At 38.1% G+C, this 27,415-nt stretch overlaps 2 protein-coding genes across 2 annotated transcripts; one reads left to right on the top strand and one right to left on the bottom strand.

The window, feature by feature from the left end:
* Positions 1-2,011: 2,011 nt before the first annotated feature.
* sdf4 (stromal cell derived factor 4) lies at positions 2,012-5,887 on the bottom strand. The gene is made up of 7 exons (XM_079479035.1): positions 5,582-5,887; positions 4,843-5,178; positions 4,482-4,618; positions 4,239-4,352; positions 3,982-4,140; positions 3,303-3,478; positions 2,012-3,099 (listed from the first exon to the last, which is right to left on the bottom strand). The coding sequence occupies exons 2-7, from the start codon at positions 5,148-5,150 to the stop codon at positions 2,923-2,925; spliced, it is 1,071 nt and encodes a 356-aa protein (XP_079335161.1). The 5' UTR covers positions 5,151-5,178; positions 5,582-5,887; the 3' UTR covers positions 2,012-2,922.
* Positions 5,888-7,402: 1,515 nt separating this feature from the next.
* Positions 7,403-26,316, top strand: c1qtnf12 (C1q and TNF related 12). Its single transcript, XM_079477706.1, has 8 exons — positions 7,403-8,676; positions 17,077-17,181; positions 17,574-17,685; positions 17,789-17,970; positions 20,052-20,160; positions 22,403-22,496; positions 23,996-24,074; positions 24,320-26,316. Exons 1-8 carry the CDS (start codon positions 8,503-8,505, stop codon positions 24,416-24,418), a joined length of 954 nt encoding a protein of 317 aa, XP_079333832.1. The 5' UTR covers positions 7,403-8,502; the 3' UTR covers positions 24,419-26,316.
* Positions 26,317-27,415: the final 1,099 nt, after the last annotated feature.

Genomic DNA, 27,415 nt, shown 5'->3' with positions numbered 1-27,415 from the left:
TAGCTTTTTCTATTCAATTTAATCGGAACGTTTATATACGTGTTAGAAAAATGTCACCACCTCTTTTTTGGTGTAGACAGTGCCCCTTGTTTGTCCTGCAGACTAAGCATTCCACAGAGGTCAGAGCTGAGAAATAAAAAGAGGTAATTAATGAAACTCTATCCTGATTTAACTCGTGTGACAATGATTTCATGTTGACTTTCATTTACATCAAGTTATCATCATCTACGGAGACTGTTCACAGACCATTGGTAATTATTCGATAGATCAGCCTGCCATGTATCGCTTTTTTGAACCATTAAGGTTTTATCCTGGAGTAGTGGTGCCAGACCCGTAATATTCCATTAAACTTAAAATGTAATCGTAGCTACTCGCCCAAAAGGGCAACCTAATTGTTGTGTTTTTATAAGTCTGCAATTGTGGATTGCTGCCTCAAACAAGGGGAGAGTACTTAAACATCTTTATATTTCAAGACAAGCAAACAAGACAACTTCAACTTTTAACATAATGGAGGGCTGGTGTCAAAATATAATATAATATAATAAATGTTAAAATAAAAAACGAACTTTTCCCTTATCATTGTGGCAGCATTTTCCTCATTATTTTGCAATATGAACAATAAACAAATAAATAATACACATAAAATACGGCTAAACATCTTTATCCACTGTAAAAAAAATCCTGTAGGAAATCACAAAATTTTCTGTCGGCTGGGCCACCAGAAATATGCCGTGAAACAATTCCCAGTAAAATTACATGTTTTTCTTGTAAATTTGGTTTTGACTATATTTTTTGGACACACGTGGAAAAACATGTAAAAATAATATTTTTGACCTGTAAAAATATGTTTTTTTGACAATATGCACTTAAAGTGTTTGTACACCTCAAAATCTTCTAAATTCAAACATAATGCACATATTCATAATCAGTAAACATGATATTACAACAATCCTGCATAGAACCTCTCCACCCTCTTTGACGTCCAGTCCATGCACTCGGTGACCCAATCGTAACGCATATGCTTAACGAGAGCATTGCTCAGATTGACTAAATCTGAAGTTTCTGAATAGTTCAGACTCAAGTTTGCAGCCATGTGATTTGCAGGAAGGGGAAGACCCCCTCCCCCGATCACTTTCTCTCCCCCAAACCTGCCCCTGAGTGGCCCCTGCCAGGCTCTGTTTCCAGGAAAGGGGCCTAGTGGATAGGCACAGGGGCCTGCATGAGGGAGAGCCTGGCTCATTGAGAAAAACAAAAACAGAGGGGAGGTGGGACGACTCTCCCTCCTTACATAACAGTCTCTACCACTGAAAAAGAAAGCCTCTCTCTACCACCACCTTACTTAAAACCTGTCTGTCTGCTCTGTGCACATTGCCACACCCTACTGTAGGTCTCTGCTAGAAATGCATCGTTTGGAACTGCACACAAACCAGAGTGCGACTCGAACTTTTAATTTTATAGAAATTGATGGGCATAGACACATATGCATGAAAAATAGCAAATATCTCGTTTGCAGATGATAGGCAAACCCAAGGTAAACAAGATGTTGTGTTAGGTAAGTAATAAACTCAAGCAATAATATTCATCACGGCAGTTTAAGGGCATGTTTATGCTGTTTTCGTGGATTTTGACACTTGACTGCCACCTAGTGGTTATCGTGAGAACTTCTGTAACTGAAAATTGACAAAGATAGTCAGTTTGAAAATAATTTGCCTCAGCTTTTCAAACTATTTAAGACTACGCAACCTAATTTCTGTAGTATCAGGTTAACTACTGGGGTAGGAACCTTCTGTAGGTTGTTGTTGAGGGGGGGTAATATAATAAAGTGTGGTTCAACGAGTGTGCAGCTGTGGTCCTTGTGTTGAGCCTCCTATAAAGGTTACGGTGTACCTATAAAACACGTAACAATTTCCCAAAAAGGGAAATTGAAAATTTTTAATTAAAAATGTTAGAGTAAAAGCTGTGAAAAGAGCTCAAATGCACAGTTAGTGAAACATAGTAGTCAAATTCTTTTGAGACAAATGTTTTTTATTATATATTTATTTCTCAAACCAACAAATTACATACAATTGTCCTTCCATTTTCATATTGACCTGAAATTACGGTCCCTAATGATACAGTGCCTTTTTATGCATTTGTCTACATGTTTCATTCTTTTTATCTTCACTTTGAATAACCTTATGTGAAGAAAAAGCATCAGTGAACCAACCGCTGATGTAAAAAGAGGACAGCAAGAGGGAATGCTGAGGTAAGACAATAAAACTATAATATTCAGGCAATACCATTATGAGTTAAACTACCAGCCAAGAGTAAGAGCCTAAAAAATTTATTGTGTGCTAATTCTAAGCCATATCTGGACTGATTTATTACACTATGCCCTCTCAATTACTAGATTTACTATTTGACTACTTTGCATTTAATAAGATTTAAAAAAGAAATGCTTCATATCTTACAGTTTCATTAAATAATTTATCCAGTCAGAAAGCTGTCACAGCCCACCAGAAAGGTCAATACATTTATATATTATGGCACTCCAAATAACTATAATACTTACATTAATTAATTTTCCATGTTCCAAAACACTCTCTTACTAACCACATATACATACATTTATTTTAATTATAACACAAAACTTCATGAATTCATGAACATGATCATGTCTAAAACTAATAAGGGCAGGTTCATGTAGAATTTGGAAATTACACCTTATAAGATCAGCTAGGAAAACATGAATGCAGAATAATAATGTGTCATACTTCAAATAAAGAGTTTCGGGCTTGCAGGTTTGTAAAGTTACAAACACATCCAAATGCACTTGTTTACAAGCAAAGTCTAACAAAATTCTTTAGACACTTTGTACAAGCCTTAGCGTAGCCTTTAGATATATATACATAAATATAATTATTTTAAAGACAGGATACTGTCTTAGAACTCTTCATGTACGTTGCGGGCATAGTCCATAAGTTTGCTGCCAGTAAAGTACTCGCTGTATTTAAGGATCTCTTCTAATTCCAGGTTATGGTTTTGATTCTCATCTGCCACAGCAATCATCTGCTTGGCCTCATTCAGGGCATTATACTCATTCATGGGGTCCATGTATTCCTGTGGGACACAGAGAAAATAAGAGACAGAGAAGACATCAATGCTCATACCCAAACAGCAGTAATGCAATTCCCTAATGCATTGGAGTGAGCCTAGTGAAACAATTCTGAAATACTTCATTAATTAAAAACATTGCAAGCTGAAGGAAGGTGTCCATGTCTATAAAACATTCTGATTCTCAACACTAAGGAGAAAGGACCAACCTCCAACTCTTCCATGGTTACAATCGAATCGTGGTTAGCATCAATAACTTCTTCAAACTCCTTCTTCCTTTCACGAACCCAGTCATCATCGATGTCCTGAGCTTGCTGATTCTCCACAGTTCCCATAGGGAGGGAGATGAACTCAGCAAGAGTCAACTTTCCATCTCCATCTTGGTCTGTTTAAACATTCGAAAAAGCATGGTTCCATTATCAAGAAGTAGTACGACATTTAAAGAAATGCAAAACTAGTTTGCAGTTTTATAGCTACGCTTAGGAGCGTGATCACAAGAGATGAGACAGAGTTCACAAGAACGAGATTTTTCAACTTTATTAAACAAATCCCCAATGATATATATATCTTATTCACCTTAAAAACATAAAATGCAAAAAAAGTAGGCATTATGAAATGCAAAACAAAACTCACACAAATGCTCACAAATATATTTTGAGGTCACACAGGTTAAATATAGGGAGCATATGTGACTAAAATGGTTGCCATCATGACAATTGTGTGAAAATATTGTGTTCCCACAAGAAAACTCAGATTTCCCGAGATCTAGTGCCACGAGATCTCATGAGATCAGATTTTCCTCGCGAGATCTAGTGCCACAAGATCTCACCAAACCCTACGTTCTCAATGATCTTAGAATTGCGCTAGATCCCAGATTTCTATACTTACCAAGATCTCTGACAATCTCCTTGACCATGTATCTGAGCATGCCTCTGCTGTGCTCTGGGTGCAGGAAAGAGAGAAACTCCTCTTCATTCAACAGCTGATCAGCTGGAGGGTTATCTGCCTGAAACCAGCGGTCCTTTAAGCTCTCCAGAACCTCCTGGGCTGTGGTGAGGCATCGTTCAATACATATTCATTATAAGAAATGAATTTAAAAAGAGCAAAAGAAACCAAACCAATAGACAAGCAATATTACAACTTACTCTCTTCATCCACTTTTAGTTCTTCATTGTTCTTGATCTTCTCAGCTACTTCTTTCTCATTGAATCCCTTGCTGGCCAAAAACTTGACACGGTATTCATCCCAAGTTACATGTCCTGATGGAGCACAGTACAAGCAGATCGGGTCAGATTTTTAACTACACAAATATGACACAGGGAAATAGCAAGTCTTGTGTTACTTGAGTTATGCAATTTTTTCAAATAACTGCTTTGCTCATAACTTACCGTCTCCATCTGGATCTACTGCACGGAAACTGAGCTTGTTCTCCCTAACAGCCTCCTGAAAATGTTCCTCGGTCTTCTCCATGATCCAGCGCTGCATTTCTTTAGCACTGACACTCCTGTCTTTATTGATATCCACCCTAGAGACAATGATTAAAAAATGAATGCCACGAATTAGCAAGAGAACTTAATGGTTTTTCCTAGAAGGTAACATCCCACCTTTAATATAATTAAATGTTTAATGGCTAGTTTGATTTTGTTCAATATGTCGACACCCCAAACGTGAATACTGTTGATCGAGTGTAAACAAAAACATAAGCATATTTTGCAGAAACCCTCATCATTTCAACAGCTACAAACTTACTTGGTGAAGATCTCAATAAGTTTCTTCCGGTTCCTTCTCGGTTCCGAGTCTTCCTCAAATTCCTCCATCTCCTTCCCCAGAAACACCTCCTGATGGAAGTCTTTATTCAAGTGTCCGTCCATCTCCATCTTCACACCGTTCAGATGATCGGGTGGAAGGATCTCGTTCTCCTCTTTGCTGCTTGGATGTTTGTCTTTTAATGATGACATATTCGCTGGTCTGGCATGAGCATTCAAAAGCAGCATCAAAAATACTGCCAAAGATGTGGCGGACAGGCAGCCGGTGCAAGTTCTACGGTTGGACGTCATTTCACAGCTTCGACTTCACAGACAAATACTATAAAAAATAAAGAATATATTCAAAACACAAGCAGACTTAAAGATACTAAGTTGGTATCCTCTTTTGCAAATGTTGTGTTTGAAGTAAAACCACTGTTACCACAAATTTACGATCTGCAACCACAGATTCACCATTATCATTTAAATAAAATGATAAAAAAGGTAATACAAATGGTGATCAATCTGTAAACACTTTTACTACACTTTCGTGGAGGTGAAGTGAGTCAACAAAAATACAAAGAATTATGACAAAGGGTCGTGCATTATTGACAAAATAAGTAGTTTTAGATTAGATTTATAGCTGGTTATTATGAGTATACTAGCGTTGTATCAGTCGGCATTGAACATGGATCATGACAACACTAAGAACAAATGTCAACTCTAAAGTGTAAACCACGAACCTGTCAGCGTAAACGATCCCCAGTAGAAATAAGATGTTTGAACGAGAGGACGTTTATGCCCAGCTGTATTGTAATGACGGTCTATGTGCAGGTCATCGCGCAGTTCCTGTACACGTCGTCAATCCAGACTAATCGCGGGCCATTGGAGCAGTTTACTACCTCGTTTCTAAACGGGATTTGGTAACACACGACACATGAAAAAGATAACGGCGATGACTATACAGTCTGACACTGGGCGAGCCTTCAGGACGGAAACATTGCTACGTTGACAATAATGGCGTTTTTCTTCGATTGTAGTGCCACTGCAGTGGCACGAGGTAAAATGGCCATATAAAGCGCGTATCGCCATCTACTGTTCTAAATACTAACTGCATAGGACAATACGTTTTCTTTAAAAAAATAACTAGTTTATTCTTTATTTTAAACCGTCGGTCTCTAACTTAATCATTAGTCTTTTGTTGCTGTTGGTTTAGTCCCAATGATGGTAGGTGTGTGGCCTGCTGCTGTGGTCAATGCGTAGTGAGAATGGAGGTAAAGTGGGACTTCCATTAATTTCATCGACAGAGTGTCACACTTTACCCAATATCGCCCTATTAACTTTACATATTGTTTTTTGTACCTTTGCACTGCTATATGTGCCCAGTGTGTGTATATATATAATATGTGTGTGTGTTACAGATACTTAGTTGCCTAAAAGTTTACACATTACATTGTATAGAAATGTATGCTATCTAAAACAGGGCAATTTGCGTCACGTTGTCCTGTTGGATTTAAAATAAAACATATAAGTTTGAAATACTTTTAGATGCGTTTCAGCTGTTTTATGTTCTGCCACCAGAGGGCGAAAGAGCGCCAAGTGGCGTATGATAGCTCCAGTTGCAGAGGGATGTACGCTATGTTTTTTCAGTCCTCCGATTCTGAGCTTATATAATTCTTTTTTTATTTGAAAACTGTTGAAAAACACATTCATATAATATTGAAGAAATACTAACATTTACATTAAATCCAGAACTAACACCAGCATTTCTTCTTCTTTGTCATGTTTTGCAGTATTTAATGTACGCATATTTTAGGTTAGCAATCCATTATAATTTTACACACCAAATAAAAATAAATTCTGTCATCGTTTACTCACTTCAAGTCTGTATGTACATTTCTTTGTTCTGGTGAAAACAGAAAACGATATTTGTAAGAATGCTTACAACCAGACAGATTTTGCCCCCCATTGACTTCCATAGTAGGAATGAATACAATGGTATTCAAAAGTGCCCCAGAACGGTTTGCTGTCCTACAGTCTTCAGATTGTCTTATTTTGTGTTCACCAGAACAAAAAAGAGATACAAATTATAAAGTAATTTTTCCTGCTATGGTAGTCGATGGGGGGCAAGATCTGTTTGGTTGAAAGCATTATTCCAAATATCTTTCTCTGTGTTCATCAGAACAAAGATATGTATAAAGATTTTGAACAACTCGAAGGTGAGTAAATGATGACAGAATTTTAATTTTTGGGTGAAGTATCCCGTTAAGGTGTATATATTTATTGTACATACATTTTCAGCGCCCTGTAAAACTTCTGTGTCTTTGGAGCTGGACAGACATCAGTTATGATGCCTCAAAGCATTTCTTTGTGAGTTGTTTGAATTCTTTGATACTAAATGTCACATAGCTATTCCAAAGTAGGACAGTTCACACACACACTTTTACACCTACACACATGAACACACATTCCCTTGAGTCTGCCTGCCAAAGAGCTCTCCCTTGCTTTCTCAAGACTTGAGTATTTCATTAGTGAGATAAAACAGGGCTGAGCCCACTGGGTTTGCCAGCTCTTCTGATGAGGAAAAGAGAAGCAGGGGAATCAGAAAGAGAGAGAGAGAGAGAGAGAGAGAGGCAGTGATAAACTCTTTTGTGAGTCCTCATGCAAGCAGAGAGAGAGAGAGAGAGAGAGAGAGAGAGAGAGAGAGAGAGAGTGTGTGTGTAGAAGCAGCAGCATAAGATCTGGACAGAGTTAGAACACAAGCGAAAGCAGAGGGAGCAAGACCTACCACAAAGATCGTGCAATTAGATGTGAGTGTACATGTGTTTTTTTCACTCTGCTGGACCAGGCTGATGAATTAGGGCCGGGGACTTTGTACGCAAGTGGGCACGTTTGAAGCTGTCAGAGAAGGCGCGATTGTCTCGTCAAGTGCTTCACGACTTTGAAGTTTCTCAGAGTCGGCCGCGGGGGACCAATTTTTCCCTGTGAGGAAAAAAAACGGCAAAAGAGGGCCAAAGGCTACGAATACTGGAGTGGTTCCAACTTCCAATTCCCTCGGGACATTTTTTCAGCTTCAAGAGGGAACCACATGTGAAGACTGATGGGGCAAGAGCTCAGCATTGCTTACCAGAGAATCTACTAAGATGCATCACTGACTGCAACACAACAGAGGCTCCGCAACACGGTATGAGCGAGACAGAGGCGAAGATCCAGAGAGAGGGAATCTAGTAATCTCCATCCACGCTCCCCTCCCCATCTTCACTTCATCTGCCTGGACCTTCTTCGGTTTGCCCCTGGTACCCCCCGCAGGGCAGGAAGCGTGAAAAATCTCACTAATGGGTTTATTTGATGTCAGCTCACCGACGACCTGTCATTTCCCAGGGGCGCTCCGCTTGACACATTTCATAGTCGAGTAAGCTTCCCTTTGTTTCTGCCAAAGGAGCTTCGGCCTTTTGAGAAGATCAAGACCAAGCTTAACAGCCAGCTTAATTCACGTTAGTTGCCTGTTTGCCTACATTATTTTCTTGTGGGAGGTCAAGCGCGTGATTTAAAGCCAAGTCGACTTTTGCCGTTGCTCTGTGTTTCTGACCAAGAACTTGCAGAAGAGAGTAAGACAAGCAGAGATTTCTGAGCCGACAACATTCTCCAGGTTGGTGGGCTGAAGATGCGGTTCTGGCTGCTAGCTGTGGTGACGGCAGTGCTCTGGAGTCACTGCATCCTTCTAGGGTGGGCTGAGGGCAGGAAGGCACGTAAGAGGCCGAAGGAGACCAATCCACAGTACACTGAAGCCAGCAACAGCACCATCTCAAACAGTGAAGAGCAGGAGGACAACGTGAGGGTATGTTCTCTTTAAAAATCTTAAAAATATAGTTGCTATGCTCTAATATCTTTATCTTTTAGTATAAACATGCGTTTGGAGTTTTTGAAAATGATGTCACATCAGGTGTTCGGTTATTGTTATCTGATTTTCTGATAAGGTGCATTACTGCTTTTCAGCAACAGGTCCTTTTTGCAAAGTGTAATTTGGCATAACTGCATGTCCCAGCTTTCCTGTTTCCTGGTTAGACCATGGTGTTAGCAACGCCAAGGTCATGGGTTCGATCCCAGGCAATGCACATACTTAGAAACAAATGTATAGTATAATGCAATATAAGTCTCTTTGGATAAAAGCATCTGCCAAATACGTAAATGTATCATATTTTGAACATGTGCGCTACCTGAAAGACTACGGCTGCTTCGCAAACTTTGGCGATTATGCAGAGCACATTCAAAGCCTGTGATGAAGATGCTGCAACATTTCTGATTAGTTTGGCCCAGACTCAAACATGTGCATTTCTAGAGAATTAGGGCTTCTGACAGCTGTAATTCTCTAGTACAACCTTGTAATGATTTGTGATCTATTACAGGAGATCTGATTTATAGATTTTGATCATGTGCAAGCGGTCATATGTGACACTTCTGAGATGCATGTTACAGGTGAAGTTTTAGCTGATCTTAACAGATCTTAACACCAGGTTTCTCAAGATGAGACTGTAAAGTGTGAAGTGGATGACCGCCTGAGTTATGTGAAGAATGCACAGTCAAAGGGTCTGATCAGAGCATCAATTATGTTCTTCACAAGTTCTTATTGTGGTGTCAATTCTTCTAATAAATTAGTATGTTGACATATTCTGGCTCCGGCATGATTGACATTTTGCTATTTCAAACCTGTTATTGTTTATGGGTTTGTATTGTTTGGTTATTGGGATTTTCATTGTAAAATTAACTCATGTTTTAGCCCACCCACACAGTTGGCATTCTCAAATACCCCACCCTACCCCTATGCCAACCACCCGCTTTCCATAACTAGTGTGCTTCAGTGGTCTTGTTGACAAGAGTTATTGCCTGATTCAGATAAATGTTAGAGTTTTTATTATATTGTGGCATTCTGGTTGTATCTTACTGTATGTTTGTACAGTATGTTTATTTAACGGGTATGTTACATTTCTGTCATTACTTCTAACCTGTATGACTTTCTTCTACGGAACACAAATGAAGATATTTTGAAGAATGTTGGTAGCCGAACAACAGCAGTACCCATTCATATCTATTACAAAACCAATGCAAGTGAATGGGTACCGCCATTGTTTGGTTACCAACATTCATCAACATTTACATTTACATTTAGGCATTTGGCAGACGCTTTTATCCAAAGTGCCTTGAATTATCCTATACATTTATACATAGGGATTTGCATTCCCCTGGGATCGAACCCAAAGCCTTGTGTTGTTGACACAATGCTCTTACCACTGAGCTACAGGAAAGCAAGAAATATCTTATTTTGTGTTATGCAGAAGAAAGAAAGTCATACATGTTTGAAATGACAATATGGTGAGTACATTTTTATTTTTGGGTGAACCATCCCTTTTAAAAGTAAGCGTCTGGAAAACAAGTTATAACTGGTGACCTTGAGACAACCTTTGTCTCTCAAGACTTGTTCTGCTCCCTCATCATCACACACCAAGTGTCTTCATCACCTCTTCCTCCTCCTCATCCTCTCTTTGTGGCCCAGCATCGGCAGAATGCCATGATGTAATTCCTGAGAAAGTTAGGTAGAGAGATATTTAAAGTCCCTTGGCAGTGCTCTTTCCCAGCCCATTGATTCTGTCATTCACAGACCAGGCTGACTCCGCTGTGTCTGGGACATCCGATAGGGGCGGTGCGGCCCCCTGTAAAAACTGGGGCAGCAGGCCGCGTAAGCCCCTCACAATGCCTCATAGAAAGGGTCTTGAAAGCGGACACCTCGAGAAGGATTAGTCACTCTCTCTCCCCTTGCTTAAAATCTTTTCATCTTGTCCAGTACAATGTGAGAATAATGACATAATCACACTAAAACCCAAAGTTGTGCCAGGTTGTGTCACTACAGGGTTAAGGTGATGTTCAAAAGATGGAGATCATCTTTAGAGGTATAGGTGAGATTTATTGGATCCATGTGCTGTTATTTATTGTCATATTAATACACGCTATAAAGCCTGGCTGGGAATCCCATCAAAGCCAAACCAGTGACGCCAAAACCGGCTATATAAAAGCATTCTGTTATTGTTTTGTCTTGCAGTGTTCGTCCCACATGAAGAAATCATAAAGATAAAATAAAAGTTATTTTTATATGGGGTTTGCTTAAAATACTTTTTTAATTCAGTCAAGTAAAGTGATAGTTCACCAAAATATAAAAATTCTGTCATCATGTACTCGCCCTCTTTTTATTTCAAAGCTGCATGACTTTCTTTCTTCTGCAGAACACAAAAGAAGATATTTTAAAGAACATAGATAACTGAACAATGGCGTTACACATTCACTTCTGTTGTATAGACCCAAAACCCATGCAAGTCAAGGGTACGGTTGTTTGGTTTCCAACGATCTTTAAAATATCTTCTTTTGTGTTCTGCATAATAAAGAAAGTCATGCAGCTTTGAAACGACAAGAGGGTGAATAAATGATGACAGATTTTCATTTTCACTATCACTTTAATGTCTAAACAATTCTCATGTAAACATACAGGAGAACGATATCCCTGCTGTGGGCCTAATCGAATCATAAAACTATTCTAATCTTTAACAATCGACTTTGGATTAAATTAACAACATCTTTACACAGTTTCTGTGAACAGACGTTGTGAAATTCTCTTCCAAATTATTATGCTTATTACACTAAGCATTTAAATAACATTTACTGATCTTACAATTATGCTCCACTGATTCTTTCTCAGAAGCTCAAAACCACAGTTATTTATCTTCCAGGCGAGCTCAACATTACGGCTGATTGATGTAGGTGTGTACCTGAAGCTTTTCCTAGCTGTCCATTTCACCTACCACAGATAATGGGGAAATGAGCAACCAGCTTGTCGCAAACTAGCTTAACGGTATAATTTGAACACAAAGCAGGTGTGATGCTGCAATCAGACGCTCTTTAACTCTTTGACTTTTTATGTGAGAGGAAGGCTGAATAATTCTCCAGCAGATCTCGTAATAAGTCCTGTGGCTCCCTATCTTTTCACATGTCTTCACTAGCCAGGAATGCGCACTTCACGTAAATATCTAAACAATGTTTACACTGCCACAATGCCATAAAACAGAGAGAGAGGGAACGGGATTAGCTTAGAGTTATTAGAACAATACAATCGGTAGTTCGGTAATGTCGCAAGTGGATTCCGACACGAACGTGTTATTGTGCTTGGGTTAGATCTGAGTAAATTAGATTCAGACGTCTTTGATGCCACTATTTAATGACCTGTGGGCTTAATGGGAAAATGTCCAACTTTCCCCCATGAGTAATAACACAGCGTTTAACTGCCTGTTTGGCTGCTCACGTAAGAATGCGATGAAAGGAACTTTACGGTAAGTGCCAAACAAATATTTGACGTACACGCGAAAGAAAAGCAGTATCTGTCGTCCATTTGGAGTGTATTAGATATCAGGCCTCGTCCACAGGGAAGGAATTACAGAATAATGAGGCCCAGTAATGAAATTTACAGTGCTGCTGGGTCTGTTACCTGTTAAATGATGCCCTTTGAAGCTGTGTTGCTTGATATTCAGCCAAAGAATTATTTCTCTTTTGTATCTGTGTCGAGTTCCAAAACCGTAATGACTTGGTACCAACAGAAACCGTAATTGCAGGTAAGAAACCAAGGTGTGGCTTGCACGGGTTCATATAATCAAATCCATAAAGCTGTTGACTGACCCCTTAAGCTGTGTTTCGGAACCTACCATCACCACACTTGTTCTCATCAGGACGGAGGCGTAATGAAAGGGAGTATCTGTATGTGGTGTTCACGTTTGGTGGCCTTCACGTCTTATCCATCAGGCTCTTGTTTGTCAGTACAGCGATAGATGTGAAATGATGGGTGAATCGAGAGATGGTGGGTGCAGGGTGCATGATACGAAGGATGCATGCAAGTCCCGAGCTGCGATACGGCAGGGAGATCCTTCCCCGGAGGCGTGGGATGGAAAATATCATTGAGCCATGCATGGATGAGTGCACAGACAGAGATGATACACCCATCTAGAAACAACAATCATTTTGGGAATGCCCTCAGTTACAGTTAGATTTTTCAACATCTTTGTTGGTCTTGAAACAACCTGACAGCTAATATTCGGCGCTAATATTAGGGTTAGGTTGGGTGAGGGACATGACAGGATTGTTTTTCCAGGACCAACGAGAAATGTTGACAGAGGAACGTGCTTTACTCAGCAAAATGTTATATTTTTGAGGTGGTAGTATAGCAGGCGGTTGTATGTGCCATATCAACAAGTATGAACAAGCTGTATTAACGGGAATTCCATCTTTGTAGCAAGTTTTAGTCTTAATGGAAACACAGCGGGTTTGCTGTATTTTGTGTTTCTGCATGACAACTTCAGTACAAAACTTAAAGTGAAAGTTCACCCAAAAATGAACATTCTGTCATCATTTATTCACCCTCTTGTCATTTCAAACTTTTATCATTTTCTGCATTATCAATAAACTGTTACTTTTTCACTTCTACACAAAATCAATGCAAGTGAATGGGTTCCGGTTATCGACATTCTTCAAAATATCTTCTTTTCTATCACATTAAGATATTTAATAAGTCTTCTGCTGTCTTTATATTATTGTGCTAGAAATCAGAGAAATGTGTAATTTAGGTTCAATAAATATGTCATCTTTTTGTTAAATGTAAAAAACAATTTTTTGCATACATAAGGCAATGTGAGGTAAATAGGTTGCACCATTTGATGTGTTCATATTTCTGTATTAAAACGATGTAAAGCTCAAATGCGCCTACAAGTTTCTTCACAATCACTGCCGCATAATTGTTGATTGCGGCCTCAAGGCACATTTTTATGGCTGTGTTTATATTTGCTGTGGAGCGCTGCCATTAAAAATGTCTCTGACGTTTCTCTCTTAAAATAAACAATTTTTCCTAGATAATTAAGCAAATAGTGAGCTCTTAAGAGTTTTGTAGAAATGTTGAAATAATCTTCAATAAAGGAATTATTAGAGCACAAGTTATAAATACATGGCCCAAATCTAAAAATAAATCCCGAATTTTGATATCTTTTAAATTTAAAGTAAATTTATCATTTCTGACTTTAAACATTTAATTCTTTGGTAAACTTTCGGTTTATAAAAGTCTAGAAAAATCTCTCAAAGTGACATGCTGTATACACTTTCCATATCATGTTCAACCATTTATATGAAAATGACTGAGGGGCTTTGTGTTTACTTACTCAGCCTATTATAATGTCTTCAAGAAGTCTATTTTTCTCAGCTTTCCTGTTGTCTCACCAAAGCTCTTGACTTTTTTTCTTTTTTTAAACTGTCTCTAATGGAGCATTTGGCAGCTTTGCTCCACAACGGTCTGCTGTTTTAACAGCCCCAAAACAAACTCATGAGGGAAAAATCCACCCCAGTGGTATGCTGAGATAATAACAGCTTGCCATGATCTGTCATGATCTGAATAACTTCAGCACAGGGCTTTTCATACAAGCCATGGTACTGCTGTCAACTGAATCGGCTGTGTACATAGTGCACTGAAATATTGGAAATGTTATCACGCTGAACTAACCACCACACATTCCACATGAGTCTTAAGCTTAAATAATATCTTCTCTTGTTTCCAAAGATGGTTTTAAAGACTTTTATCAGAATGCGTTGAAGAATAAGATCACTGGTTATTTAGTTTAAATCTTTGTTGTCCGGAAGAGCGATAATCTCTGTGCAGCATTTAGATATATTGTTTTTTCCTTTTTGTGTGAAGGAGAACATGAGAGAACATGATACAGTTTGATGGCATAGAGTATTGATGCGTTTCCATAAACTTCTACATCATTTCCCAGCAGCGACTTCAGGCAAGTTAATCCTTGCCTTGACAGAATTATGGATCCTCCCCGCTCATCTGATCTGACTCTGATCGTTCATGGTGTTAATGCTGATTCTTCAAATGTTCTTAAGTGGATCAGTAAAGGTGTTGGCTTGTCCACTTTGCAAATCCTGTGGGAACTGGTTGTAGGTGCTCATAATGCTGCATTTCCTTTCCTTGGAGTTTATAGCTTGAGAAACTTTCATTGATTTATGATGTAACAACAAGATCATCAGGACATCATGAACTGAGCATTTCTTCTATTCACTAACATAAAAATCCTGTGGCTATTTTTTGGCAGCGCTAACCCATTCCACACTGCTTTGACATACAGTCTGTATAAAGCATTCCATATAAGACAATGGAAGAGAAACAAGTCGCTTGTCTTTTCCCAGCGTTTGGTGAAGCTCTGAGGGTTCGACTACTGCTGCAACAGTATCTTCACAAATCTCTCTGTCTTTCAGCTGTCTCCGGGCTCCTAATTCACAACAATAACACTGAGACAGCCAACACGCAAGGGGCTTGTGTGCTAGTTGAGTTGTTTGTTTTGTCTCCTGTCACAAGAAACATAGAAAGATTTTTTTTTTACACGCAACCAAAAATATGAGCTCTTCTTTCCAGTAAACGTCAGAAAAACAAGGCGATACTTTGTCACAGCTTAACACGGGACAAGTCTTTTTGTGAGGAGATGTAGCATGTTAGTTTAACAGATAAGCGATGCAGGTCTCGGTGCCAAACCTAAACAAATTCCATTTTCGACAGCACACCTCTGCAACTTATCTCTCTATCTCTGTTTCTATCTCAACCGCCTTCACTTGAAGTTTAGGGAAGGGCTCCTAGAGATTGAAAATTATATTTGTGGTTAGTGGATTTCATTAAGCCCAGCACTGTTTGTGGTTGGTTGTTCAAAAAGTAGTAATTATATTTCATATTTTGTGTGGTGCGATGCTAATGTACACAGTGTGTTGTTTTCGACTAGACAGAACATTCTCAGTCCATTACTTCGATATATACTGCTGTTGGGAGAATAGATAACATTCTACAATGTTTCTCCAAAAAAGGGAAGATGTCATTTGCTTGGCTGCTGATTGTTGAAATCGCTCCAAGCTTGAATTCAGAGAGTTCAAACTATGCCAAACAGAGCGAGTTATATTAAATATTGCACATTAGATAAACTCTTTGTGGGTTAGCCTGCTACCTCAGAGAAATGAACCCGACGCGTATTGAAGCAGACAGCAATTTTTCCACTGTATGTTTTTATCCAGTTGCATAAAGCAACCCACAGTGTAATGCGCCATGTCTCGGGCCTCTCATTTTCAGTTTAACAGTAATGTCTCGCTCATGGAAACTTGTTTAAACTAGATCAATTTAGAAAGGCTGTTTATTTTGCACAGACCCTACTGCAGGGCAAAACTGACGTATAGCACCTGAGAGAACTACTGAACAGGAGTAATTAAGCAAAGGGTAAAGTACTTAAGAGCAAATTTGACTGAGTGTGTTTGGCATGAGGTAGTGCCGCACGCCACACAAATATTCATTCCTTGCAGTGCCGAGAAAGAAAGAATAAGAAATAAAAGGGTACAGAGTGCAACCTGCTATGATGTCTGGCACCATTTAATAGCATCTTTAGGCAAAAGTTTCCTATGAGGGTTTGTAAGCAGAAATTATGACTCATTGGTTATGGCTACAATACATCGCAGACTGAATGATCTTAGCCTAAATATTTGATATCAGGACATTGGTACTGCTTTTAATGACTCATCATCAAATATACAGCCGCGGATATAATTAAGAGACCTTTTCAAAATTATTTTCCGGTTTCTGAATTTACAATTTATATGTGTTTAGGTAAAATTATCATTTTTGTTTCAGTCTGTTACCTACTAACAATATTTATACAAAATTTCAAATACATTATTATTCTATTTGCAGAAAATGACTGAAAAAACAGGAGTAACAGGTCTGAAAAATGTATTTTTTCAGACCTCCAAATACGTTTAAGCAATACAACAGTACTACTTGTACATATATTTAGGAAAAGTAATTATTTTTTAAATGTGATAACATTTAATCGCAGTGTCATGCTGTCAGTCTTTCACATTGCTGTTGGATGACTTTGTCACTCCTAAAATTTGATTTTGTTGAAATGCAACAGGCACTGGACTGGCCACAATACATCTAGAAATGCTGAATACATGAAATTTGGAATCAATGGTATTAACATAGCTTTTTTTATGGCATACTCTCTGACGTGTTAAACAAGCGATATCATATGTCATACATTCAGAATCATCATAATACTAAAAGCTATGTGCAGTTCCAAAAAACAACACAAGGTTGATCACTTTTGGTTTGATTCATCAGGTCAGTGAGAATCAGAGAGTGGATCCTCTTGGATCATGGATGGATTTTGTGAAGAGACCCGTGGGCAACTTTCCCGGAAAATGCAGAAAGCGAAAACGACCACTGGTGCGGAAAATCTTTACAATCACATATTATCAAATGTCAAAGAATTGACAGAAGTACATAAGAGCACGAGAATGTACAGTACAATTCTTCTGGCTATATTTTGTGACAATTTAACAGCAAATGCAAAAGGCTACGGCTAAACTTTAGGCAAGAAAAGCACAGTTAAGGACGCACTGCACTTAATGTAAAAAAAACTGCTAATGTAAATCTGTTAATGCATAATATATCCCTTGCATGGAATTTATCATGCTTTGCATAATACATTCCTAAACATTTCAAGTGGTGACATGTCATTATATAAAGTGAAATACCATTTGAGCATTGAGAGAAGTTTACTGTACGGTTGATTTGATGTTAGTATGTATAACACTTTTATTTATTTTGACTATCAGCCTGGTCCCCCAGGCCCTCCCGGTCCTCCAGGGCCTCAGGGACCTCCAGGATCTCCCGGGGCAGAGGTCACTCAAGAGGTCCTCCTGCGAGACTTCAAAGAAATGATTAAAGGTGAGGGCCCACACTGTGCATCTACAGCGTTTTCTATTCGTCATCTTGCTATCATGAAGATTAGTTGGACATTTTGAGATGCAAATGATGTTTGCTTGAACAGAGGCCACAGAGAGGCGAGCTGCAGTGGACAGACCCAACGAACCCAGTCAGCTGCCCACATCTCTCCTTAACCTAGAGAGCTTGACCTCCTACAGGAGAATTGAAGAAGCATTTCACTGCAAACTCAAAGGCCCTGTAGTTGTGGACAAGAAGACTTTGGCAGAGCTGCAGAACTTTCAGACGGTAGGTAAATCATAGAATCACATTGTGCTGCTAGTGGAAACATATCTGCTTTACTTCATCAAACACTCATATGATAAGTCATATTTTGAGGTGACAGACGATTTTAAATAAACAAAGTGTGTGTTTCTGCGGTCACTCATTAAGGTGCATTTGGTCTCTATCACAGACATGCATCTAAAACTTAAAAGGACAGTTCACCCAAAAATAACAATTCTGTCATCATTTACTGATCCTCGAGTTGTTTCAAATCTGTATAAATGTCTTTGTTCCGATGAACACAGAGAAAGATATTTGTAGGAATCCTTGTAACCAAACAGTTCTTGGCCACCATTGACGTTCATAGTAGGAAAATTTACAGCAGTAGTCAAAAGTGCCTCAGAACGGTTTGCTTTCCTATATTCTTCAAAATATCTTCTTTTGTGTTGAACAGAACAAAGAAATGCATAGAGCATTTTTTCCTACTATGGTAGTCAATGGTGGCCAAGAGCATTTTTGGGGGAGCTGTTCCTTTAAGCGTACTAACATAACACATTATGAGGGACTTACAAGACAGAAGAAAACATATAACAAGCGCGCCTAGATGTGATCACTTGAATTGTTTAAGAAGGAATATCCTCACTTCTTATTGTTATTGTTCATTCTTATTCTTACATTAATGCCTTATGTTGAGCACAATAATGTTGACGGGCCAACAAAAAAGAAGGAAACTGAGAGCAGATTTGAATTAATGTCAATATGAATGAATTCCAGTGATTTAGAAACATACAAAAAGATACGACAAAAGTGAACGTGATCAGCAGGTTAAGCTCTTGATATTCCATCAAATGATTTGAAACTGGTTTGTTTTGTCTTGGCTCCATTTCGCTTCAAACTGCATTGTTGTGTCTATAGTGACAGTTTTACGGAAGACCAGGCCATTTCCAAAAGCTTCCAACCTGCGTGTGCTTCACAACTGAATTTAGAGCCATCTGTGATGGTAACTTCGTCATTGGTTCTGTTTTATAAACGTAGAAATGAGATGCTGGATTGGCCAATAATTTACTCAGCCAGGTCCACCTAAAAATTACATCCAATGGAATGCACAAAAGGTACTCTGTTCTGAACTAGTGAGTTGTGTGGATAAAAATAGACACTATTTGAAACAGAACGCTGTTTCAGGGAAGAACTACGGCCTCTGGTATTCTGATTAAGCTAGTTTATGTCAACAACTGACGTACACTGAAAATCATGCTTTTGGGGAGTAAGTCATGGAAAAAAACTCATTGATTTAATGTAGACAACAGTAGATTTTTTAAGACCAGCATTACAGTAAATTATCATAAAACACTTTCACATTTAGTCCTGGAAGTTTCATAAATCATCCAAAGATCCCTTTTCCATATTAACGAATTGAGAATCATAAAGATCCCCTCAAATGGGTGACATAACAGTTTTTCACATCGTCACGAGTTCATCCAATTTGACAATGTCAAAAGTAATCAAACTCCTCTTGATCTGACATGTATGAGAAAGGCATTTATTGTATGTGTTTTAAGCTGACAGCACAGAACTAAGTGAAAGGGTGTTTAGCACACTAATCGGAGCACTCATTATAAAAGCGTCTGAGTCTGGAACACTTGGTGGGTTCTGAAGGCGTAATGTAGAATAATGTGGTCTGGCATGGCTACATGGCTGCAGTTATGATCAAAAACAGAATCGGAGGATTCTTGGCAGATATCGACATATTTCTAGCCATTTAATGGTTATGTTCTCCCAAACTGAGCCCTAAAACTGGTTCATTTTGGAATGCTGTATGCGGGATCCTTCGATTTGTAAGTGAGTTTATTAGAGCGTGAAGGGCAAAAATTCATCTGAAAACAAATTTGTCTTCAATGCTTGGAATGGTAGTGAGCAGTTTATGTGTTTGTGTATGATATCTTTATGCCCCACATACACCTTGAAATATTTTTATAAGGAGTGACTGCTGTTAATGTTTGACTTAGAAGTTCTGCTTCATATATTCTCAAGTATAGGAACTGGTTATTTGATGTGCAATGTTTATTGTAAGCCCTCTATAATTCTCACCTGTCTCATATCTTTAGCCTCCTGCCAAAGGTGCCTTCCTCAGAGGAACAGGGATGGATCAGTCCACTGGCCGATTTACAGCCCCCGTAAATGGAATTTATCAGTTCTCTGCCAATGTTCATATTGGTAAGGAAAGAAAAGTTTCACCTCAACAAACATTTACCTCTCATGATCAGAATCTTTTATTTTTTACTTTTGTGTATGAGAAAAGGTCTGTGGATATTATCATTAGTGATTTGAAGAATATTAACATAATGCACTATACTATGCATAATAATATAATTATTTTACATAAAACGTTTTTGCTCTTTATAGTTCAGGAGATTTAATGGAATTCTCAAAAAGGTTATATTTAAGTATCAGCTCTGTCTCAGATAGGAGAAATAAAAAAAATGAGACAACTGCTGACATACTGTGCTGTAAGTGTAAAAAAAAATGTTGACAGCTTAGCTCAGATAATTGAAATGTGGAAGACCATATGGAAATCCCTGGCTTTTGACAAATTTTTGACTTTGGTGTTTTGACAAATCTAAGCACAGTTTGCGACCATGTCAAGATCTCTTCTAAACATTTGAGACACAAGACTACAGGCTCTTTTTAAGGACAAACATCTGGGAAGAAGACTTTTTTTAAAGTTCTCCCAAAATTAAAGTTCATTTCATTATTTACACACCCTCGAGTTGTTCCAAATCTGTATTGTAGGGGAATATAAACAGTAAAGATCCATAGATCAGTAATGTCGAATGACGACAAAGAGTCAGGAATGCATCAATCAAAGAATATTTACTGAAGAAAAATTGTTTGTAGTTTTGCCAGCAGAAGTCAAATTTCAGAACTCTCAAGGAGTTCCACAGGCCGACCTGCCTTACATCCAAAATGCAGAAATATTTAAAATAACAACTAGTGAACTCAATCGCACATGATTGGTTATCAATAGATAAGCACTTATACAATAAAGAAAGCCCTCAAACACTTCTGGAGTCATGAGACGTCCTGTATGTACTATATGTCCTATATAGTCCTATAGATTATCAAAGATGACAGGCATGTACTATAATAGAACTTAATTAAAACATGACGTTAAGTCCGTCTCGTGATTTTCCCCTCTTTCTCACTTTCCTGAATCACACATACACACACTCCTCAAGGGTAGAGTGTGTGCTAACAGATGTTTTTCGAAGAATGATGATAAGAAGTCCCTTTTCTCTCAAAACCCACCTCCATCCCCATCTCCTCCATATCTGCCTGTATCTGTCGGATCATTTTAATTTAATCCCATTGTGCATCATGAACTGTTCTGGTTAACAAATATAGGGGCGACGGGCGAAGAGTCTCCCCAAAACAGTTTCATTCCGCCAATCTTATTATAAATATTGCTATTGTTTAAATATTTGATGACAGTCGTCCTGACAGAACTCTACTTTCTGTAGTTTATATCATAATCAGAAAAGGTTTGTCTTAATCATGTTTAAATCATCCATTTAAAATAAGACGATGCTGAATAATAATTGATTCATATTTGTCAAAACCACACAAAAGTATTTATATTTGAAATAAGGTGAAGCCACGGCACCAGTATGTCTTTGTTCTGATGAAGACAGAGAAAGATATTTGGAAGAATGCTTGTAACCAAACAGTTCCTGGGCACCATTGACTAGGAAAAACTCAAAAGTGCCTCAGTAATGTTTGCTTTTCTACATTCTAATAAAACAGTATTAGGGATCTCTTAACTACCGAGGATTTCTCTTCTATGAAAACAAACCCGTAAAACACATGCAGTACGCAAACATCAGTGGATGGCACCATTCAATGAATGTGTTTCAGACTTGGCACGATCTCAACACATGGATTGCATTCCCCTGTAACTACATTCCAACCGTTATGCATTTTTCAGAGACTAGGGGTGTCTTGCACAATATCTCGCAATTAACAATAAAAAAATGCACAGCCATGTTGTTGGTCGATGCTTTTGGGGGTGGGAGTTATGGTGTTGACTTCATCCTCTCCATAGTGGGAATACTGATGTGGAGTTACGCTCAAACAAGCCTCAGGGACTCTAAACACAAAACTCTTCTAAGCTGTGGCGCCACCATGCAGCTCCGGGAAAAGGAGTTGGCTCTCTGCAGTAGACTGTGGCAGAATAAAATCAACATCCCCAAACAAATTCACAAATCCTCTACAGACTTATAGAAGAGACCAATATTTAGATGCGGCCGGAGGTCAAACAGGACTGGAATCATATGCCCCAGATACAAAACTCTGTCAAACACAAGACTTCAACAGACTTTACTCTTCATACAACAGCCTTTATTTCTGTGTGACAAAAGGGAAAGTTAAAACATCTACATTATCATGTTCTTTTTTGCAGATCACACTGAAGTGAAGAAAAGTAAGAACCAGCTGAGAGCCAGAGACAATGTGAGAGTTTTGATCTGCATTGAATCACTCTGCCACAGATATACGTACGTTTCCTTCTAGTTTACAGAAAGTTAAAATCCTGTCATAAATTCATCACAAATCTCATCACATTATTTCAAATAAATGTTTTTTATGGTTTTCGTTCTTCTGTGAAACAAAAAACAAAGACATTTTAAGGATTGCACTTGTCACTGTTTCCCATGCAGTGACAATGAATGGTGTAATTTCAAGACAAAATCATGACAAAAAAACATGATTTAAAAACAATATCTTACAACTAAAATTGATAGTTCACCCAAGATAAATATTCTGTCATCATTTACAGTTATTTCAAACCTGTATGACTTTGTTTCTCGCAGAACAAAAAGAATATATTTTGAAGAACGTTGGTAACTGGACCCCAATCACTTGCATTGGTTTTGTGTCCATACAATAGAAGTGAATGGGGTACAGTGCTGTTGGGATACCAACTTTCCCTAAAATATCTTTGTTTGTGTTCTGCGGAAGAAAGAAAGTCATACAGGTTTAAAATGACAAGAGGGTGTGTAAATGATGACAGAATTTACATATTTGGGTGAACTATCACTTTAGGTTCATACAGATTGAAAGGCCATACACAAAAATGTCTTGTCAATGCTGGTGGATTCAGGACTTCCTGCCAGACAGTGTATATTCTGTCAGCAAAACAATCCAGAAGAAGAGCCGACACAAACATCTTTTGCCTGAAAACGTATTATGATTACATTATGTATAATTTACCGCCATGCAGCACCTATTTATTAGAGACAAATGCTCGATTTTGGACTCCGTGTCCACAGACCACATCCACATAAATTCATGACTTCAATATAAATTCATGACTCAGACCTAAAGGAATACATCGCTTCAGATGAAAATGAGTATTTTTCTTGAGCTTCTTTATAAATTCTGAGCATGTGGTTTTTATTTTAAGCGGCTTAGGATTGCATGTCATAAAAATCCTCTTTCACAAATCAAACAAAAATGATTTTGCTAAAAAGAAAAATGCTACTAGGGGTACAGAAGGTGGGAGAGAGAGAGAGAGAGAGAGAGAGGTTGAATTCTGGACAAACTCTTCCAGTTTATGTTGGTTGTTAGTCCGACATCTTAGCACTATAAAGCATGTTGTCTGTTCTAGCTTGTGTGGAACCAGTAAGGCATTTCCTGTGATAAAGTAAAGCAGGCCTTTAAAAAAATGTCCTCTCACCTTCCGTCTGGTCCTGTCACCTTGGTAACCTTTACTGGCCCACCTTTGACATATAGGGTCCCTGTTGGTTTTAGCAACAAAGCTCTTGACGGGTAATTCTTCAGATTTATTACTGGAAAACATGAGTGTAACAGGGTACAACATCATTTATGTTTATTTTAAAAGAACAGAAGAATGTTATAAAGTAGCACATTAACTACAGTAACACTTGTTGTGCATATTGAGCTTGGTAACAAAATATATGAACTGTCATACAAACACAGTTTTTGTCCTTAAATCATTTCCCCATTCTTTAATATTCTTTATACCTTTGTGCAGATCATTGGAAGTGATTGTTGGTCTTGAGAGTAACAGCAAGATATTTACAGTGTATGTCCATGGACTGCTGGAACTTCAGGTAAGCATTGGGGAACCTGACCCACATTGTTGAATAACTGGAGTTAGACTTTTATATTCTTATTAAAATCCTATCTTTTTCTCCTCTGCTGTTTTATATGATATTTCTGGCTCTGAACTCTAAAATCAATTTACCAAACTGTGTTTTTAAATGCTTAGTTAAGATAAAAACCGAACCGTACGTTTTGAAGTGGACACCAGGAGCCGTGCTGTATTTATATCGCAATGTGATGTGTTCTTTTCTAGGCTGGCCAGTACACCTCCATATTTGTGGACAATGCAGCTGGAGCATCGATCACAATACAGAATGGCTCAGATTTCATGGGCATGCTGTTGGGGGTATAGCCTTGGCTATATCTGGCGAATCAAATACAACAGACTGCATAGCTGCTCTGTGGACTGTCACGCAGCAACACAAGACATCATTTGACTTCACCGTGGATGCTGTTGTCTGTTCAAACTTTATGGGTGAGCAATGGACATATGGAACCCCACAATGCTAGCGACAAAGACTGTTGGATGCAATACTAAAAGACTTGACAATGGACTCTTATCTGCCTTGACTGTATTCCTTACAGCAAAATTCATCCTGCTCCCTGTGTTCGTTTTGAATGCCATTCACCAGATCGTATTTTGTCATAAATGTATACAAAGAGATTTTTCTACCTATATATTGGTGCATGATGTCAGCACCATCCTTAGTGTTTCTACACACTGTTTCTTTTATATATGGTGAGAGGTATTTTTGAGTAAATACATTACAAAAGCAATGGGTTTATCTATGGGCTTATAGTCTCACATATTTTGGAGGTGTAACACAAAATGCACACCTTCTGTCGTAAACGACTGTATAGTGTATTGTTAATAGCATTTAAATAGCATAAGCTAGACAAAGTTTTATTTACTTTGCAGATCCAAATAGCATGTGTTCGAGCTGGATTATTGATGAAAGATTTTCCATTACGCTTGGCCAAAAGAAGGAAACAAGCAAAAGTCCCAGTAAATATCCCAGACAATAGTGTTGATTCAAGAATGTGTGAGTGTATGCTTGGAAAGCTACAGTCATGATCGATTAGACATGTTAGAGTCCTGCTGAGTTCTCGTCTTGTGTGCCTCAATGCTAAATACGTCATCTAGTTTTACATTCACTTTTCTCTTATTTTTCCATCTATTTTCATACATGATCTCATCTTTATCTTTGGTGAATACAGAAATTAAGATGCACGTGCATATGTACAATATGACATATATACAGATTATTTATGTTTAAATTTCTCTGCCAATTAAATAGATTTATTTTTTTTATTGGCTTCTAGGCTTTCAATAGATCTCAATACAAGTAATATAAAAGAGGTGAAACCATTTGAACGTATTTGCTTTACAGTATCTTGTATTGTGGTGAAATGGAAATGAAACTATATTCAATAAATATAAAGTATATCTATTCACCTGGGCATACATGCGGTTGACTTTTATGAGGTTTGAATATTTGCTAACATTGTAATTCTCCGCTTATATTCCTTGTAGTAGTGTGGAAAAAGCTTTTTTGTATAATTTGCATTGTTAATAATCCAGGGTAGCTCAAATACAGAGGCATGTCGGACAGACTGATGGCGCCATGCCACTCGGCAACACTGGTGAAATGTTCTGAAATTCAAGAATTTTAGTATCATTTAATCAAATCATTTACAATGCTTATCTTAGCGTATATACTAATGTTAACAAATACAACCTTATTGTAAAGTGTTACCAAAAGGTTGCTGGTTTAGCCAATCTGTGTGATTTAGTGACGCAGTACCCTTTTGCCATTTTGCTGTATGCATTGTGTTGGGCAAGTTTTGCTTATTCCAGATACTTACAGTTATCACATCTCTTACGACCATCAAGGCCAGCTTTCATTTTGAGACCACACCAGAGTTTGTGTCAGGCGGCTGTAAAACCATCAGCTGTAAAGCCCGTTTCACAGCGCGCGTAGGAGCACATATTTATTTCAGCACTCATATTGATAGGTTACAGCGTACCGGCTGTCTGAGTAAATCTGACTGAAACCAGACAGCTGCTCAGTTTGTAGCTACACTGCGGTTTGAGTGCCGTTCCGTAACGTAAATTAGATTTCACGATGATCAAGTTTGTAATACAGCGGAACTGCTGTCATTGTGAGGCTGCAGTTGAAGTTATAATGCTGCATCTCTCCCGCTCTGCTTATGTTGATGATTTAATATAATAAATTACTCAAAAACTTGTTTTAGTAACTTGTTTATTGATTTTGCCCGCCAAAGGAAAAAAACATATAAAAGAGAATCTGTAACAATGGCTCTATCGATTTTGTCTGTAACAGTTTTACAACAGCTTGACTAAATTAGGCCCTTATTATGTGGAAAATGTACACATAAAAGACCCCAAACACTTGTGACAATTTTGCTGCACTTTTCGCCTCACACTTAGGGATAATAATTGAAATGTGGGTGCTAGTTACACAGCATCTGCAGGTAATCTCTTTCAGCTGTTAGTATTGTCAGCATGTACACACACAGTAGCCCTGGCACACCTAAACTTAACCCTTTTGATTTAGAAATATAGGCCTACTATATCGCTATATATCATTCATTATTTTGGGAGAGTGGCAAAGGATTAAAAACATATTAAAAGAGATCAAAACAATCAATTTTCAATCTAAACTGAAACAGTTTAATAGATGTTTGGAAAAGTGTAAAGAATCCAGAGAGGTGTTTGGTATAGTATTTTTTTACAAGGCTGTGTTATGTGCATGCAAATTTAGAGCTCACACACACACAAATATCGTTTAAAACCCAAAACTAAAACGTATTTCATTTTCATTCTTAAACAGCTTCTGTGTGAAAACCATGTGCTAGACAAGATCTTGTTTGCTGAAATGTTTGAAAACATAAGACGGCTTCATATTTGTGTTCTAGATGTATTCTGCTGTTATTGGAACATGTGGTTTCGAAAACGAACTTTGCTTTGCCTGGCATAAAAAACTTTTGGCTCAAGTGCTGCATGGCCATTTTCTTAGAATAACAGTAATTGGAGCACTGAAACGTGTGGTTAAGGACAATATTGCTCTTCTTAATAAATAGACTTATTAACTCGTTGGACAACTTTTTTGTGATCTTTAAAAATGAACTGAAAGGTTAAACAGCAATGTTTGAAGTGGGAACGAAGCTCAAAATAAGTAAAATATTTGGCACATTTAGGAATTACCCATGAAATAATCTACAATGACCAGCATTTGTCTGGTATTCAAGTCTTTTTTCTAGACTAATTTGATTAAGTTATATTTTGCAAAGCTTATTAAGGACCAAATATTGGATTAAATGTAAC

Source organism: Barbatula barbatula, assembly GCF_947034865.1.
Source record: "Barbatula barbatula genome assembly, chromosome: 17".
Classification (NCBI taxonomy): domain Eukaryota; kingdom Metazoa; phylum Chordata; class Actinopteri; order Cypriniformes; family Nemacheilidae; genus Barbatula; species Barbatula barbatula.
The sequence above is the reverse complement of the archived record's forward strand: the minus strand, read 5'-3'. Positions and strand labels throughout refer to the sequence as shown.